At 39.5% G+C, this 19,796-nt stretch overlaps 1 protein-coding gene across 5 annotated transcripts in view; it reads left to right on the forward strand.

Moving 5' to 3' along the window:
- Window positions 1-19,796, forward strand: part of LOC127410426 (neurexin-3b) — a 491,153-nt gene that overhangs the window by 158,952 nt on the left and 312,405 nt on the right. For all 5 annotated transcript variants that reach the window (XM_051645685.1, XM_051645682.1, XM_051645680.1 and 2 more), the window contains 2 exons: window positions 8,214-8,652; window positions 16,393-16,776. In XM_051645685.1, the coding sequence (XP_051501645.1) occupies window positions 8,214-8,652; window positions 16,393-16,776 (823 nt within the window). The remainder of the gene's footprint in view (window positions 1-8,213; window positions 8,653-16,392; window positions 16,777-19,796) is intronic.

Below are 19,796 nucleotides of genomic sequence, written 5' to 3' on the forward strand. Positions count from 1 at the left end.
TTCACGCATCCGAGTTCCCCTGTTATACAGTCGGCACTGTCGTTCTTGAGCTTGGAGCAAATTCTCCTGTGTTAGTTGCCCCAAGGTGTGGAGTTTTGCTCTAAGATCAAGAACGTATTGAATTTAATTCTTACCAGCTGAAGGTCCCTCCTCCCAAGCTTCGCATATGACATCAAGCACACCGCACGGGTGCCACCCATACAGCAGCTTGAATGGGGAAAACCCAGTGGAGGCTTGCGGGACCTCTCGTACTGCGAATAACAGGGAATCGAGCCATTTGTCCCAATTTCTAGCATCCTCATGCACGAACTTACGAATCATGTTCTTAAGGGTTTTATTAAATCACTCCACTAGGCCATCTGTTTGTGGATGGTAAACGCTGGTGCGACTTAATGCCCAATAATTCGTAAAGCTCGCGTAGTGTCCGTGACACAAAAGTTGTGCCCTGATCGGCGAGGATTACTTTCAGAATCTCCACCCGGGAGATTATTTTGAAGAGTGCCTCCACAACACTACATGCTGAGATGCTGCATAGAGGCACTGCTTCTGTATATCGCGTTGCATAGTCCACTAGGTCTAACACAAAGCGATGTCTGCGTGCTGACTGCTCTAATGGCCCGACGAGGTCCATGGCAATTCTCTTGAAGGGGATCTCGATCAGCGGAAGGGGGCACAGTGACACTTTTGGGGTGGCTGGTAGATTCATCAGCTGACATTCGCGGCATGCCGCACACCACTTGCGAAAATTGCCGCCAATGCCCGGCCAGTAAATATGGGCTATTAGTCAGATCAGTGTTTTTCTTTCCCCTAAGTGACCCACCATCGGATTATAATGAGAAATGATCATCTTGAACCAAGCATTGGTGGATAGTGGTTTGATTACAACCTGTGTCCACCAAGGCTTGGTGAGTACCCCCTTGACTCTTACCGGTATCCGGTACGCTCCGGCCCGATCGGGGGCAGCCTGTGGAGTGTTGGGGATCCAGACCACTGTCCCCAGCTCCATCACAGGGTATTGATCCCAGAATTGTCCCGGATCCCCGCAACTCCAGCAGACCGGCCCAGGCGCCACACCTGCACCTGTGTCGACAGTCACCTCCACCTGAGGGGGAGAGCGGCGGGGCACTGTAGATGCTGGGGGGGAGGTGGGTTGCAAACCCCTTCACACGGGGAACTGGCTTCGGTGGCGGGACTCCTCGCCTCCGTGAGGCAGGAACAGGCTCGGAGGAGAGAGCAGAGTGAGAGAGAAGAGGGGAGGGGAGGGGGAAGAGAATGGGGAAAACATAGAGGGAGGGGAGAGAGAGTGGGAGGGCTCTTCTGCCCTCGGATTTGCCATCATATGGTCCTCCACCAATTGGACCGCTTCCTCCAGCGACGCCGGGCGGTGGCACTGGACCCATTCCGCTGTCCTTTTCAGTAATCGACGGATCAGCTGCTCCAGCACCACCTGGTCAATAATTCCCTCGATGCCGCGGTCCCCCGCCAGCAGCTATTTTCAGCAGGCCTCTCGGAGTCATTGGGAGAAAGCAAACGGGCAGCCGGTCTTTTCCAATTCCATGGACCGGAAGAGTTGTCGGTACTGTTCTTGACTTCAGCCAACCCGTTGCAGTATGGTCTTCTTTAGATCACGGTAGTCCAGGAGACTAGCAGCCGGCAGTTGTTGGGCTGCGAGTTGGGGCTCCCCGGACAACAAAGGAATGAGCCGGGCTGCCCATTGAGCTCACGGCCAGCCCCAGATCTCAGCAGTCCGCTCTAAGAGGTCAAGGAAAGCTTTGGGAGTCGCGGCCGGGGCTTTCTCCTGGCTTAGGAGGCTCCGGATCACCTGCCGGTCCTCTGCCTGAGCTCTGAGGATCTTGTGGAACCGACGATCTTGGTCCTGTCGGAGCTCAAGCAGGGCCTGTTGGTGGGAGTGATATAGGCCGGAGAGGGACTTGAGGACCTCGGCCAATGGTGAGGACTCCATAAGGCATACCGTCTTCGATCTTGAACCTGGGTTTTCAGCACCAGTGTAAAGACTTCACAACAAGAGGGAAGGAGGACATGGGAACCAGGTTTCTTCAGTCACAGGCAATGCTTTTTTAATTGGCAACTTTTCTGGTTTACAGCTTCCCAATAATTTATCAGCTTCACAATAACTCGTCAGCTTTACAATAACTCATTAGCTTCACAAACAGATTTCTGGACCCAGACTCTCTCTCTCTGCTGGTGGCGAGGCTGCTTATATGCCGCTCTACCCATGCTCACTGGAATTAGAGACAGGTGTTAGACATAATCTAGCTCAGGTGCAAGCACCCTTACTGCTTTCTCTCTCTCCGGGTGGATGCTTGACCACGCCCCCTAAATGCATTTTGACAGGAAAAGAAGTATACATGTCACATTACAGCACTTTTAAAATCTTTGATTAATCACGATTAACTGTGAAAAAACGTGATTAATCACAATTTAATATTTTAATCGACTGACTGCACTAATTTTCACAAAATTTACAGAAAAAAAAGCTAAACTGAAACTAGACATAATAGAAAAATAAAAAGCTAAACTAAAACTAACAATCATAGAGTGAAAACTTAAGCAGACAAAAACCAAAATTGAAAGGACAAATAAAAAATAAAAAACTATAAGTAAAAATGAAATAAAAAATAAAAAAACTGTATTAACCCTGTACTGCTTTCCCTCCACCACTCCCATCACTCTGTATCTCTCTCAGTGGCCGCTTCTCACTGCACATCTACATGCTCTACTGTATATGTTCCACCATGAGCACTTCTCATTAATAATAAGCATAATGCAGCAGGCAGCTGTGCCCAATAACAAGCTAAGATACTGATCCAAGAAAGATTATGGTCCACTTCCCACCCCAGAGAGCCCTGATCATAACTGACAAAGCACTGCTTGCTGAGAGAGAGAGAGAGAAAATCAGAGGCTATGGAGTGGTTAAAGGCCTGGCTTTGATTATAAATGGCACTCTGGGGACAGAGCACGTCACACAGATAAGGTGATAGAGTAAGGGTGCAGCTTTATATAATGTATCTGAGACTGTGCACTACCCTACCAACACCATTTCTTTGCATATTATTTTTCATTATACCGCTATTGATCTACTAGAGGTAATGACCATTGAAATCATAACCTGAAGCGTAACTATATCCCAGCAAGGTAAGGTTGATTGGAGGAGAGTAGTGCTGAGGAAATGTTTTCTAAGCAGGAGTTTGTGCTTTGAAGACGGTTTGTGCTTTTCTCTCCCCAGGGATTTTAGAAGGAATACAAATAATTTTTTTTCCCCCTCAAAAGTGGGACTGTAGTATCAAGATGTTACTCTTTATCGGCCTTTATCGGTGGCAGTTGGTGCTTTTTTTTTTTTCAGGCTTCCGAAAGCAGCTTGTCAAAGTACGACTAAACATTGAACTTCCCTAATGAAACTATTTGACCAAGCTCAGAACTGTATTTTTATAATATTTGCCAAAGTCAAGATAGTCAGTTTCAGTTATTGCCCCTGTGTTGCAAAGTCCCACTCATTTGAGAGCTCGACCAGTCATCTTAAGAGGCTTCTGCAAGACTCGTGTTGGGATGCCAACACACCCCTCAATGCCAGTGTCAAGCGCTGCTTTAATCTGCACATAAAAAGCACTAAAGAGAATGTATTGTTTTGGTTTTTGCACTGACACGTCTATGTGATTATACATCTGAATATTTCGGTAATCGTTAGCTGCTGTTTTGAAAGGTCAGTGTCAATCAGTGTTGGGTAAGTTACACAAAAAGTATTCCACTACAAATAGCTTATTACTTCACTAAAATTGTAATAAAATTACTTTACTGGTACTTGATTGAAAATGAAATCACATTACTAATTACTTTGTTTCTTTCTAAAACCCTTTACACAATTGTTTTTTTTTTTTTCTGCTCAACAAATTCAAAATGACTATATTTCTTCCTTGTTGATTCATATTAATTATGAATTCATATTTTAAATGTATAAAATTTTAATATTCAGGGCTGTCAATCGATTAACATTTTTAATTGAATTAATTACATGGTGTGCTGATTAATATAATTATTTGCATATATAAATATTTGCTGAGAAAGCCCCCTGAAATAACAATAATTCAGTATATAATGATGAAATAATTATACATTTATATTTAAATAATTACAAATAATATATATAATAAAAATATTCAGATAATTAAAATGCCTTACATTATTGTGGCAGAGGAGTTAAAGGTGCTGTAAGCGATTTCATCTGTTCTACTTCCTCTAGACTGAGCTGTTGAATTTGCCACGCCCTCTTTTTCCAAAACCCAGCACTCCAAAGATAACAAATGAGCTTTATTGAGACCTACATCATGCAGAAACAGTTGTCTACAACAACAGCAGCAACATAGCACCCTCAACAGACAACTGTTATGAACAACATGGAATTGAGCCTCAATAATTCGCTGGAACTACAATACTATGAGAACGCTTAAATGATTGACAGGTCAAAAGCGTCATTGTGCATCGCTCGCGGACACATTTTTATTTGCTGTTTACAGAGTCTAGTGCTGTCACAGAGACAGGTGAGATATCTTACAACACTTATTTCATTAATATCTTTCAGGGAGTATGAAAAAAAAATTCTTACAGCACCTTTAAGCACTGATAATACAAAAAGTGGTTTTAGAATCCAAAACCAATTATTGAACATAATCCAATCATTGGCTGACAGTTCACAGCAATCCATTTTACAACTGAATTTGTCAGTAAGTCTGAGATTTATTATGAAGGCTTGTCTAAGGACCTGTCAATGTACACCTGCGTCAGACAGATGCTTTTAGAGCGTCTCACTTTGGTTGTGTCACGTCATAAACATACCATTTTTAGGACCCTAAATGTAGTTAGTTAAATGTAAACGTAATCAAGTTAAATGTAGTTTAATACTTAGAAAAACACGTCTTAAAATCCCTAAATTCAGATGTTGCGCTCCATCAAGCTGTGTTTTGAATGCAAGAACGCGTCCTCGTGTTATGTTGGCTGTGTCCGAAACCATGAAAATTCTGCTTCCGGAAGCTGTATATGGAGGTAAAAAGGGATCATGGCACGTCTGAATCCAATGTTCATGTCACATCCTGTCTACTGAGATACCTCCATCTGATCGATTTTTGAAGGCAGCATAGATGTCTCCATCGCTGCCTATGAAATCCCACAATCCTGTGCGCACGGTTCCACAATGGTTGAGCTAAAGGGAAAAAAAAATGGCAGCCGAAGAGGCAGTTGATAGCCAATTTGTGTATAATTGTACGTTTTTATTCACTTTTTCCAACATCTGATTCCATTTCTAGCGAGAAAGTAGTACTGTAGTTATTAAATATACACTTGGTTATCACCAAAACTGTCTTGATTTTGTTCTAGATTATTTGACCATTGTGGTTCGGTTGGACTGAATGAAGTAGACGCATTACCTTTAGTATACACCAGATGGCCATAATCAGTTGCTGGTATCCTACCAGCGATGTGACGTCTTGCTGCCCCCATAGCCTGTCCTAAACCAATTTCTGGAGGTACCTTCATATGCAAACACTGTGTATTGAGTCATTGACTGATAGGGCAGCGAGGCAACAAGATAGCTACCTTTGGTTTCGGATGCAGCCGTTGTCTGCTGAAGGTTGGTTTGTTCTCTGTAAAAGCTGCACGTTGCCTATACAGGTGAAGTTTTGCATACTGCCCCCTGGAGAAAACATGTGGTACTTCAAGCTTGAATTGCTCAGGAATCTTCCTTATTATGGTCCAGGGATGTGATTAATTGCGTAATTTTTTTTTTACGCATTATTTTTTAAATATAATTAATCGCACTGAATTAACGTTAAATCGACAGCCCTATACATAATATTAGGTCATACTTTATATTAGGTGGCCTTAACTACTATGTACTAATATTAAATACATACAAGACTATGTATTTACTGTGTAACTACGTGTTGTTCTGCCAAATTCCCACATTTGCTGCTACTGTGATTGAGGTACAGTTAGGTTTTGGGGTAAGGGTTGGATTAGGGTTAGGGGTAAAGTTAACAGTGTAACTACAAATGTAATTAAATGCAAGTACTTTAAATGTAATTACAATGCAACAACTTGTATGTACATAATAAGTACATTGTATCAAATGGTTAAGTACATAGTAGTTAAGGCCACCTAATATAAAGTGGGTCCTAATATTATTTTAGTAATATGTACAGTATATCCCAAGTACTGTACTTAAAAGTAATGACATTGAAAATCAGTAATCTGATAACAAGAATATAAAATGCAATGTTACACTATTTTTATTATTATTATTATTTTATAAAAATGAATTAGATTACTGTAACTAATTACTTTGTAATCAGATTACACCCAGCACTGGTGGCAACAGGGTTCAAAGTTGAAATTGTTTGAATTTTGAGTGCCCAATTACAACACTTGATGGAAATTGCCAGTTAAACACAATAAAAAATACAATAAAAAAATAATAATAATAAAAAAGTTGAAATCACACTGACCTATTGCTTCTACCAAAGCATATACATTGCTTTACAACCTAATATTAGGTCTTTCTTGAGCGGGTATACGTTATTGCCAGAAATACATTTTTCTATTGAGAGAATGAATGGGATTTTTAACTCCTGAACCCTACAGTTGCACTCTATTGGCATGGGTCGGTAACACAGATGAGAAAGAGGTGTGGGATAATGGTGGTCGATGGTAAGGTGGTGCTGAATCTGGGCAAGGTGGGAGATTGTGGATCTCAGGATGGGTACCCCAAGGCAAAGGCAGTAAAGAAATATGGTATTGTTAGTGTTGGTGAAATAAAGACCTCTTCCCCAATTTCATCACTCTCTCTCCAGGCCAATGCAGTTAGTATTCAGTAGTACTGTGTTGATTTACTGTCAAATCTTCTAGGATTATCTGTTATCCTGAAGCTGCAAAATCTGTTTGCTGACAGCTGTGTTGTCTAACAGAACTGCTGTTTGCTGTGCACTCAGTGTCCTGTATAGCAGCAAGAGTTCTTTCTTTAAGGAGGAAAGAGAACGGAAAAGCTTTTTAATTTTCTGCTTGAGTGGATTTCAATTTACAGTTATGCTGGTTTTGTATTGTGTTGTATTTAGCTATAATGCATAGCTGACTCTGTATATGAGTCTTTGCCTTGGTAAATAGGCACAGTATCACAGCACATCATTTGAGTGTCTAATTCTAATATAGTGTAGTAGGGATTTTCCTCTTCAACAGCTGGGTTATTTTTTACCAATAGGTCCAGGGGATGTACTGCCATTTATAAAAAGGACTTTGAAGTTGTTCCATACTTTTCTGCAAAATTATATTTATTGTTTTATACAAAAAATTTATTAATTATTAGCCCATTTTATTATTTTACTTATTATTTATTTTATTTTTAGGAGGTTTGCACACAAATTTACACTATTAGCACATTATATTATTTAACGTATTTTTACTAACATACCTTATGCCTACTTTTCTCACTGTTTTATTTGTTTTATACGGTTAAATTATATACTATTAAAGGAATATACTGGGTTCAGTACAAGTTAAGATCAATCGGCAGCTTTTGTGGCATAATGTTGATAACCGCAAAAAATTATTTTGACTTGCCACTTCTTTTCCTAAAAAAAAAGAAAAGAAAAAAAAAAAAGCAAAATTTGAGGTTACAGTGAGGCACTTATAATGAAAGTGAATGGGGCCAATTTTTGGAAGGTTTGAGGGAGAAATGTGAAACAGATTATTTTATAAAAACACTTACAATAATTATTATGTTAAAACCTGTGTATTATTTGAGCAGTAAATTTGTTTATATTGTTTTATGGTCATTTTAGGAGTTTTGGGTTTACAGTGTTGTAATTGGATATAACTTATAGGCTAGTTGGTGATTTTATCACATTAAAATCATGTTATACATGTAAATCATAGCTATACTTTTAAAACAGCATTTTAATGTTTATTGACTGGCCCCATTCTCTTCAGCTGTAAGTACCACAAATGCTGTCATTTGAGTTTAACTTGTTTTGAACCCGTAATATTCCATTTAATATACATTTTGCTATGTTTAGATAGATAGATTTAATTAGAATTTTTAGAGAATGTACATACAGCCAAGAGTGAAAATGCTTCTATTTAGCATGTTCTAATTTTTGTTTATCCACGAGTCAATCAAAATCACCCATAATGTGTTTCTTGAATTCCAGGTGGTCTACAAAAACAACGACATTCGACTGGAACTCTCTCGCCTGGCCCGCATTGCAGACCCAAAAATGAAGCTACAGGGGGATGTGGTGTTTAAATGTGAAAATGTGCCCACCCTAGACCCCATCTCCTTTGAGACTGCAGAGTCCTTCCTCAGTCTGCCCAAGTGGAACACCAAGCGTGTGGGCTCTATCTCCTTTGACTTCCGCACTTCAGAGCCCAATGGATTAATCCTCTTCACTCAAGGTAAGCCCCAGGACAAAAAGGACTCCCGCAATCAGCGGAGCAACAAAGTGGACTTCTTTGCTGTGGAACTTCTAGATGGAAACCTGTATCTTCTGCTGGACATGGGATCAGGAACTATTAAAGTCAAAGCCACACAAAGCAAGGTCAATGACGGAGTCTGGCATCACGTGGACATCCAGAGAGATGGAAGATCAGGTGAGTAGCTTCATTTTATCCAGAACTTCATGGATCGTCACTCTTGAAATAAAGGTTCTTGGTTCTTTGCAGCACCTTATGTTCAGCAAAGAACCTTCTTCTTTTCAAGAACCATTTCTCTTTGTGTAGGGTTTTTGAAATGAGCTACACAAAGTTTATATGGTTCTTTGGCGATTAATAAAGTTGTAACCTAATGTTACATTATAGGTTCTTCAGATCAGTGTATTGGTTTCTGGGTTGTTTAAAGCCCCAGTTATATTATTAAATTACCAGTAGATTATAAGTATTTAGCTTTTCGGAAGAGCTAGAGAATAAAACGTTCTTTATGAAATGGATAGTTATAGTCCTGAATCCTGATAGGTCAATACAATGTTCCAGACAGGGTTGGGTGAAATACTTAAATGAATAGTTCACCCAAAAATGAAAATCCTCTCATATTTTACTTATCCACATGACATCCCAGATATGTATGACTTTCTTTCTCCTGCAGAACACAAATTAAGATTTTGAGAAGAATATAGCTCTGTAGGTCCATACAATGCCAGTGAATTGGGTCCAAAATTTGAAGCTTCAAAAAGCACATTCATGCAGCATAAAAGTAATCCAAAAGACTCCATGTCTTCTGAAGAGATACAGTCAGTATTGGGTGAGAACAGACCAAAATGTTACTCAATTTTCACTGTAAATTGTTACATCTGCAGTCTCCTTGGCGATTATGATTTCAAGCTTGATTACACTTCTTAGCGACATCTAGCACTCTGTGCATGCGTCAAGCACTAGGAAGTGTAATCGAGCTTGAAATCATGATCGTGCCTTGAGACTGCAATGGCAAGATATACAGTAAAAATTAGTTACATTTTGGTCTGTTCTCATCCAAAATAGATTGGATCGCTTCCAAAGACATTGATTAAACTATTGGAGCAGTATGGATTACCTTTATGTGGCCTTTATGTGGTTTCTGGAGCTTTAAAGTTTTGATCACCATTCAGTTGCATTGTATAGACCTACAGAGCTGAGATATTCTTCTAAAAATCTTTGTCTGTGTTCTGCAGAAGAAAGAAAGTCATACACATCTGGGATGGCATGAGGGTAAGAAAATTATGAGAGAATTTTCATTTTGATGTGAACTATCCCTTTAAAGAAAGTATTCTGGGCTGAATACTAAACACTTTCTCTGAAATGTAACATATTCAGAATATTTCTAGAATACATATTTATAAAGTCAAGGCACAATTGGATGAATTATGTGCAATATGTCATGTTATCTGATCTGAACCTCTTCACCCCCACCTTTAACATCTAAGTGAATCTAAATAGCTATCTAGCTATTTGTCAGCAAATTTCTTATTAATCCATTATTTGATTGGACTTAAAAAAAAAAAAGATTCATACATTTTGACACACAATGAGATAGGAAATGCAAATTAAACATATATATATTTTTGAGATTTTAACTGGATGTCACTTGCAGAAATTACTATGCAACCTAGTAAGGTCATGTAACAGTGTAGTATTTGAACGATTTAAAAAGCTTCTGTAGGCTTGCATGCTTCCATATTTAGGCCTATATATTCCTTGTATTTTTCATTTCTCCCCAATTTGGAATGCCCAATTCCCAATGCGCTCTAAGTCCTCGTGGTGGTGTAGTGACTCACCTCAATCCGGGTGGCGGAGGACGAATCTCAATTGCCTCTGCGTCTGAGACCGTCAACCCGAGCATCTTATCAAGTCGCTTGTTGAGCGCGTTACTGCGGAGACGTAGTGCGTGTGGAGGCTTCATCCATGCACAACTCATCACACGCCCCACCGAGAGTGAACCACATTATAGCGACCATGAGGAGGTTACCCCATGTGACTCTACCCTCCCTAGCAACCGGGCCAATTTGGTTGCTTAGGAGACCTGGCTGGAGTGACTCAGCACGCCCTGGGATTCGAACTCGCAAACTCCAGGGGTGGTAGTCACCGTCTTTACTCGCTGAGCTACCCAGGTTATGTGCGAATATACTTGGCCATATTATACAAAATAATCTTTTAATGTTTTGATACATGTCAGCCTTGATGACCAAAATTAAGAGTATGATATCTTGATTCGCACATCTGGCACTGTCAGTACTGGGTTTTGTTAGTCATTGAATAAATACATGGATCAGTAAACTTTGGCCAGAATGACTGATTGGTCTTTCACCTCCAGTACAAGGAGTTCCAGGTTCAAATCCACCCCAATAAAACTTTTTTTTTAATAAACAAAGAGTGCATCTGTACATCAGTGGATGTATATTATGAGCAGCACACATCTGTTTGCATTTTGCTTTGCTATTTAACTGGAAAGGAATGCGAGCTGCGCAACAGCAGAGCCATTTGAGCGTGTCTGGATGCAGGAGAGAAGATCGCTGCCCAGTGTCACTCAGAGCCACTGGTAACAGCTGCAACGAGCATTCAGCAAAACATTAAAAATAACAAACTTCAGCACTGGATTGGTACTTATTATAACACACACAAACGAAATGGAAATTCCTGGTCAAGAACTGGATATGTTTCTTTTGCATTAGACATGGAAGCAATTTCAAAAAGTGGTGGGGATAGGCAAATTGGTAAAGGCAAAATGTGGTATGGACATGTCCCACCTGTCCCACCCGTAAATGATGCCTAAGGTCTTTACACTGCAAAATTATGCACAGAGGCCGCATCTTCAGCTGCACACATTTATTTACACAGCAATTAAAGTTGAGGGAAACAATGTATCATGCACTCGAATGTTATATTTGTGTAAAAATGTTGCCAGCTGTACAACACTTGCATACTGCTGTGGTTGTTATATATTCAATCCTGGAATCATTATATATGTGTAAGACATTTTATTTTCATTATCTACTATCTACCATCAAACCCTTTGGTGACCACGGTCCATTTATCCCCATTTCTCCCCAAATTGGAATGCCCAATTCCAACTACTTAGTAGGTCCTCGTGGTGGCGCGGTTACTCACCTCAGTCTGGGTGGTGGAGGACAAGTCTCAGTTGCCTCCGCTTCTGAGAACGTCAATGTGGCTCGTCGTGCATGACACCGCGGAGACTCCGCATGTGGAGGCTAATACTACTCTCCGCGATCCACGCACAACTTACCACGCGCCCCATTGAGAGCGAGAACCCCTAATCGCGACCACGAGGAGGTTACCTCAAGTGACTCTACCCTCCCTAGCAACTGAGCCAATTTGGTTGCTTAGGAGACCTGGCTGGAGTCACTCAGCACGCCCTGGATTCGAACTCGCGACTCCAGGGGTGGTAGTCAGCGTCAATTCTCGCTGAGCTACCCAGGCCCCTGACCATGGTCAGTGGAGGATTTAGGCATGGGCGACATGGGCAGTTGCCCAGGGCGGCATCTTGCAGGGGGGAGGCACAAGGCACCCACACAGACCACGAGGCACCCAATTTCGCCCAGGGTGTCATACAAGCTAGAAACGCTACTGACCATGGTCCATTTTTAAAGTATCCCAAAAAACACAACATGCAATTCTATCCTTTTAATCCGCAATTGTGTTTACAAATTAGCCAAAGTTGGCATGGAAGCATGACTCTGGCAACACTGCACACGCGCTGTAGCTGCTATGAGGAAGAAAGAGCGAGAGGATAAGTGTGCAATGTACGCTTGTGTGGGTTTAAAAAAAAAAATAACTTGATGGACAAGATTTTTTTCTGCCTTATTTTGGTCATTACGAGAGAAGTATTCTAAAAGCATTCTAGCAAAATTGTATTTTGTAACTGTATTCTGAATGCCGGTTCCTGAAAACATAACAAGGGCTGAATACAGTTACTTAATTTTTGTATTCAGAAAAAGTAACATCATTAAATGTACTCTATTACAGCCCAATCCTGGTTCCATTTATGATATAGCTGTGCTACACTATAATGTGAATATAGTCATGGTTAAAAAGCATTGTTAGGCATGAGTGATTATATTCACAATATATCACAGCCTCAAATGCCTTATTGCTTTTGTAAAATGGTCACTGTGTAATAAAGTATTAAGGACAATTTTATCAAGCAACTTCATTGTGTCATCCTTCTGCTAGAATATACAGTCCTTGACATGTAAACAATAACAGAACATTTTTCTTTATATGCTGCACAGTGATATGCACAGCTAAATGAACAGGTGTTTAAATGTTGTACTATGTATTGTGTATTTTAGCACGGCTAGAATGTTGTATTGATCATTCAGCATCCAGCACCACACCTATCCATGTTATAATACTCAATATAGTAACAGCTATGACGCAGAACGCCTGTACTCCTAGTTTCAGTGTATATTAATGCATAGCATCCATAGAGGCCCTCTTTTAACCTTAGTGTACATGTCAGGGACTAAATCTTCTTGTGGACAGATGACACTTATTTTATTAAATAATAAAACAATGTGTGCTTATTATTTTATTAAAGTAATATGGCACTCATGAATATAGTCTAACAAGGACAATAAGTCACAATATGCACAACATCTTGTAACATCTTTTTGCCTATATTCAGACTGTAAAACCCTTATTGGTTCTAGTTAGAACCATTATTTTTAAGAGTTTTAGGACTTCCATGAAAATAAATCTAAATTACCACCACTTGTGCCAGTAAAGAAGTAGATATTACCACACTTTTATCCATGGAAATAATCTATTCCTATTGTAACTTAATAGAGCTATTTCTTCTACACTTCTCTCTGTATTAAGGGCCATTATTAGTGTTGATTTTAAATAATTGTCACAGCAGTCGACAGAGCGGACAGTCAAAGACTTCAATAACGAATCATCTAACATAATAAATGTGAGGACGGTTATTTCTTTAGCACCGGAGAAGCTGTTTAGTGCAAGATTAGAGGTGGAGTTCTTATTTTATGTTTTCATTCTGTTGTACTGTATGTTTTTTCAGAGATGGTGATTTAGCCCCATTTCAGCCAACACACTCTGATTAATCACCGCCCAGCAGTCATGGAAGTCTATAGAAGCATGTATTTCTTAGCAACAAAGGAATGAGACAGATATATAGACATGTGGGTGTTGAGAGACCAAGAATACTTGCATAATAAGAGCAGTGGAAGAATTCAGTGTGCCCCCTCAGTCTGCCTGTCCCTCCTCGCACAACTCTACTGATGTTTCTATTCTGAAACTCCTGCCTTACTGTAGCCTTTGCTAAATCATTGTGTCAGAAGACTTTAACACACACACACATACACATATCTACAGTGCCTCCCAAAAAGTATTTGGACACACTTAAGTCATCTTTTCACCGCAAAGGTGGCACAGAAGCTGTATCTGAAGTGGCATTTAGGTGTATTTACACAGACTGTTTACTGCTGCTGAGAGGTAGCATAAATGCATTTACGCAGCAATTACAATTGCATAAATAATTTTATAACATTAATGTTTTAAATATAAAACTATGTTCCACAAACGTTTGACAACTAGAAAGTGTCCAACATAGTTAATGTGATGAACTACACCTGTGGTTACTCATTATTTTTGACTTGAGTAATTTAGATGTTACCACACAAAGCACATATTTAGGTTAACATATTCTTTTTCAGTGTACTCACATTATGAAATAATTTAAACTCAAAACAATATTTCATATCCATGTAAATAGTTATTTCTTAAGTAGTTGTGTAAAAAGTGAAGTAAATGTACAGCTATGTACAATGCACATTATACCGCTTTTTACATGTGGTAGTATTACTTAACAAATAAACTTAAATGGACATGAGATGTTATTGAGTTAAAATTTTATTATGTAAGAAGAAAGAACCTGTGAAGTGATACGAGACACATGACGGTAGCGATAACACTAAAGCTGTCAAATTAAAATGAGAATATTCATCGAATTTAAGATAAAAATGGACATTCAAATGCTACAATGTTAATGTGAACCCTTTGGAATTAGCTGGTTTTCTGCATTATTGGTCATGATATGTGATCTCATCTTCAACAAAGTCATAAGTATAGACAAACAAATTGTCCTAAAGCTAACAACACACAAACAGTTATAATCTTTCATGTCTTTATTGAACACATCCCATTAAACATTCACAGTGCTTTGGAAAAAAAGTAAGTGAACCCTTGGATTTAATAACTGGTCGATCCTACTTTGGCAGCAGTAACCTCAACCAAGCATCTCTGGTAGCTGCAAATTAGACCTGCATGACATTCAGAAGGAATTTTGGACCATTCTTCCTTACAGAACTGCTTCAACTCAGCCATATTCTTAGGATGTCTGGTGTGAATGGCTCTCTTGAGGTCATTCCACAAGATCTCTATTGGGTTAAGTGATAAACTTGGGAATTCATTTTTCACTCAATGATGGCAAGCGGTCCAGGCCCCAAAGCAGCAAAGCAATCCCAAATCATGGAGTGTCAAGGTGGTCTTTGGCAAACTTCAGGCACGTAGCTGTATTTTTGTTGGAAAGCAGCGGCTTCCTTCGTTGTGTCCTGCCATGGACACCATGCCTGTTTAATCCATATAGGAGACTCATGAACAGAGATGTTAACCAGTTCCAGTGATTCCTTCAAATTTCACTCTAGCCACTTCAATCTTCACTTCTATTTTAACTCATTGGCCATTCTGCAGTGTGCTCTTTGAGTCATCTTAGCTGGACAGCAACTTCTAGGGAGAGTAGCCACAGTACTAAATCGTCTCCATTTATAGACAGTTTTTCTAACTGTGGATAGATGTATATTTAAGCTCTTTGAGATAACTTTGTTACCATTTCCAACTTTATGCAAAGCAACATTTCTTGATTGAAGGTCTTCTGAGATCTCTTTTTTGCGAGGCATGGTCCACATCAGCAGATGCTTCTTGTGAATAGCAAACTCAAAATGTTTGAGTGGTTTTTATAAGTCAAAATAGCACTAACCCACACCTACAATCTCGTTTCATTAATTGGATGCAAGGTCTGTTAACTCTTGATTCTAATTAGCTTTTGTTGAAATCAATAGCCTAGGGGTTCACATACTTTTTCCAACCTACACTGTGAATGTTCAAATGATGTATTCAGTATGTACAAGAACAATACAATAATTGTGTGATATTAGTTAAAGCAGATTGTGTTTGTTCAGTATTGTAAATTAGATGACAAATTTATACTTAAATGCAGGTTATTCCAAAGGGTTCACATACTTTTTTCTTGTTTTTAAAATGTCAAATCAGCAGTAAAACACTGAACCAGTTTCAAAGTCTAGCGTGAACGCCCATTATAAAGAGTGTTTTTCAGGTAACCTTCAGGTAGGTAAGTGTTTCATGTGGTAATGTTAATTAACTGATTTAATTTAATCAAAAAATATGATATAATTTGACTAAATCAATCTGACTACATTAGGTTATGGCAACAAAAGTCATTTTTAAGGTCTAGATCTATTAGAGATAGCTCCTTAACAAAACAACTACATGTAACCACTTTTTACTGTACAGTATGAATAAAATTGGTTGCCTGGGACAACAATTAAACAATTTAGCAGTCATTATACCTGTACATATACATTATACATACAGCATATTTGACAGAAGGAGGCCATGATTCATCGGCTCTGAGTAGTCCAGAGAGCCGTGTAATAATACAAGTACATTATCCATTTCATATATTTGTGTGTGATTTTACAGTGTGGTTTTCAACAGTTTCCTATGGCTTCCACAATGTGGTTGCTGCATCCTCTTTGGGCCGAGTGATTTAGTCAGTTCCTGACAGCGTGTTGTTGTTTTGTACAGGTATCATCTCTGTAAACAGCCGGCGAACACCCTTCACGGCCAGTGGAGAGAATGAGATTCTAGACCTGGAGGGTGACCTGTATCTCGGAGGTCTCCCGGACAACCGGGTCGGCTTGGTTCTTCCCACCGAACTGTGGACTGCTATGCTGAACTATGGCTACGTGGGCTGCATCCGTGATCTCTTCATCGATGGACGCAGTAAAGACATCAAGCAGATCGCAGAGGCCCAGAATGGTGATGGGATCAAGTCGTCCTGCAGCAAAGTCACAGGCAAACTGTGCAATAGCAACCCCTGCAAAAACAACGGCATCTGCAAGGAGGGCTGGAACCGCTTCATCTGCGACTGCACTGGGACAGGCTACTGGGACCGAACCTGTGAGAGAGGTGAGTGGTGGTGTGGTTGACCAATATGGCTGATGCTGATACTGATAGACAGCTGGATGGCAAATGACCGATATAATGCTAATACATAGAATAGGATAGACCGGGATTAGTTGTCTTACTTTTTACTCCAGTGAATATTTCTCATAGTACCGGTAGGTTTATTTTTGAAAATGTGTAAAGCTGATGTGTGTAATTCTTTTCAATGTAAAAATTATTTCTTGTATTCCAGTTTAATATGCAGAGTTAGCCATAAGTAAGCCATTTGAAGGATGATTTCACCTAAAAGTGTAAACACTGTGGCGTTGTGGTGCTATTAAGATATTCCTCTGTTTGAGTGGACTGTCCAGCCCAACACAGCAACATTGGCCAACAAGTGGTGTGAGTTTGGGGTGCGGGACTACCTGTTTGGTCAACCAATGAATTAAAAAAAAAAAAAATTTATCAACTATAACAATAGTGTCTCATTACGTTTATTAATTATTGTGGCTTCTACAATAATTGAGAAGCCAGTTGCCTTAACACACTGAAACCTATACAATCCTCAGAGCAAATGTGGGTTAAAGGGATATTTCAGCCAAAAATGAAAATTATTTCATTAATTACTCACCCTAATGTCGCTCCAGTCCTGACTTTCTGCCTTCCGTGCAGCACAAAAGTTTTTACAAATATATATTAAACTGTGTAATGTTAGTTAATAAAAATGCAATTGTTAATTGTTAGATCATGTTAGTTCATCATGCATTAACTAATAACAAATACAGGTTTTGATTTTAAAAATATATTATTATATGTCCAAATTAACATTAACCAAGTTTAATAAATGCTGTAAAAGTATTGTTCGTTATTAGTTCATGTTAACCAATGGAACCTTATTATAAAGTGTTACCATAAAATCAAATCATTGATTATATATGGTGACACATCAGTAACATCAAACTTCTTTGGTTCTTGAATGTCTCATGACCAAATGTCATGACGTTATGACAGATGTAGTCTCGCGTAGCCAGTCCTTCAACTAAAATGGCAAAGGTCTGGGATCTATAGCAGCTTACATTGGCCAAGAGCCACTGTTAGACAGGAAAAGCCCTCTAACTGACATGTAAAGTGATCAATCACAGTTGTTTTAGTCATCACGTGCCGTTTAGGGGCGGGATTATCATAGATATATCATTCCATAGTAAAAGACCATCATGGGGAAAGATATCGTTATATAATGGCACGCGAGTTTCCTAGAGCTATTGCACAGAAAACACATAGGGAAATAGTGGAAAATGTGTGGAGAGTCTAAGTACAGCACAGACATAACTTAGTAAACAAAGCAAAATATGCAGCTCTGCTCATATATATATATATATATATATATATATATATATATGTGTGTGTGTGACGTGCCTCAAACGAAACTCTGAATATCTTTTTTTTTTTTTTTTACATTTGGAATGCCCAATTCCCAATGTGCTTTTAAGTTCTCGTGGTCACATAGTGATTCGCATCAATCCGGGTGGCGGAGGAAGAATCCCAGCTGCCTTCGCTTCTGAGACCGTCAACATGCGCATCTTATCACGTGGCTTGATGAGGGTGTTGCCACGGAGACATAGCTTGTGTGGAGGCTTCACGCCTTCCACCACGGCATCCACGCTCAACTCACCATGCGCCCCATCGAGAACTATTATAGCGACCACAAGGAGGTTACCCCATGTGACTCTACCCTCCCTAGCAACCAGGCCAATTTGGTTGCTTAGAAGACCTGGCTGGAGTCACTCAGCACACCCTGGGATTCGAACCACTGAACTCCAGGGGTGGTAGCCAGCGTTTTTACCACTGAGCTAAACTCTGAATATCTTTAAATGATCTGATGTAACTAACTTGGCAAACTTGGACAAATCCAGTAATTATTTCTTTCTCAAAAGCGCTCAATGTATTAACGTGGAAACCTTGTGAACAGGATTCTGTTTCCAGGCAGACTGATGAAAACTCCTGTGTGCTTCTACTCGTGCAAGTTCCATCAAACCAGCCAATCAGATTTGCGCTGAGTGGTTCTTGAAAGCGATTTCTAAATTAGTGTGCTATGTGCATCAGACGGTTAGTGCACAAACTATGAGCTATGATGCATGAACCAATGAAGTTTGATTTTATTGACGAACTCTCGATATTTGATGTGGGCACTGAATACAGGAGTTGATCAGTGATTTGAGTGTGAATACCAAAGTCATACGAGTTTGAAATGACATAAGGATGAATAAATGAAGACATAATTTACATTTTTGGGTGAACTATTATTTTAAGGCTCACACCCAGTTACACTGTCAGCATCTTCAACACAACAAGCATTTGGATTTCCGATCAGAAATGACAGCTGAGAGAATCCTTTAGCCTTTGGGCTGTACTGACAGCGAGTGGACAGCTGTTCCTGCTTTACAGCTCAAGAGGAGATTTGATCATTTTCATGGATCCTTTCTCGAGAGGTTTAATAGGATTTTGCTTTCACTTCCAGTAACTTGTCTGCTTGCCTCACTCAGGAGGATCTGAAAGTTAAATTGAACAGAGCTTGGAGCAAGAAAATGTTCCCATGGTGTTTGGAATTAGGAACAAGCTTGCATTAAGTTTTTATGACAGTTTGTAGATAGCTGCTCCTTGGGCTATTGAGAAATGCAGTCTTTACACAGCATGGGCACATTGCTTCTTTTTTATTCTTTAAAGACTTTTTAAGGTTTAGCAGATGGTTCAGATTCCATTGAAGCCAAAGAAGTAAGGTTTTCTTTGGGAAACGGTAGCATCAGTAGCATAATACTGATATAGTCAAGTCAAGTCATTTTTATTTGTATAGCGCTTTTCACAACACACATTGTTTATAATATCTATAAAGTCATCATTGTGTAATTGTAAATTGTGTATAAATATAAATAATTAAATAATAATTGTATTTAAAACACCAGTGAGCAAGACGAAGGTGACTGTGGCAAGGAACACAAAACTCCATAAGATGTTAATGGAGAAAAATAACCTTGGGAGAAACCAGG

The sequence above is a fragment of the Myxocyprinus asiaticus genome, chromosome 19 (genome assembly GCF_019703515.2).
Source record: "Myxocyprinus asiaticus isolate MX2 ecotype Aquarium Trade chromosome 19, UBuf_Myxa_2, whole genome shotgun sequence".
Classification (NCBI taxonomy): domain Eukaryota; kingdom Metazoa; phylum Chordata; class Actinopteri; order Cypriniformes; family Catostomidae; genus Myxocyprinus; species Myxocyprinus asiaticus.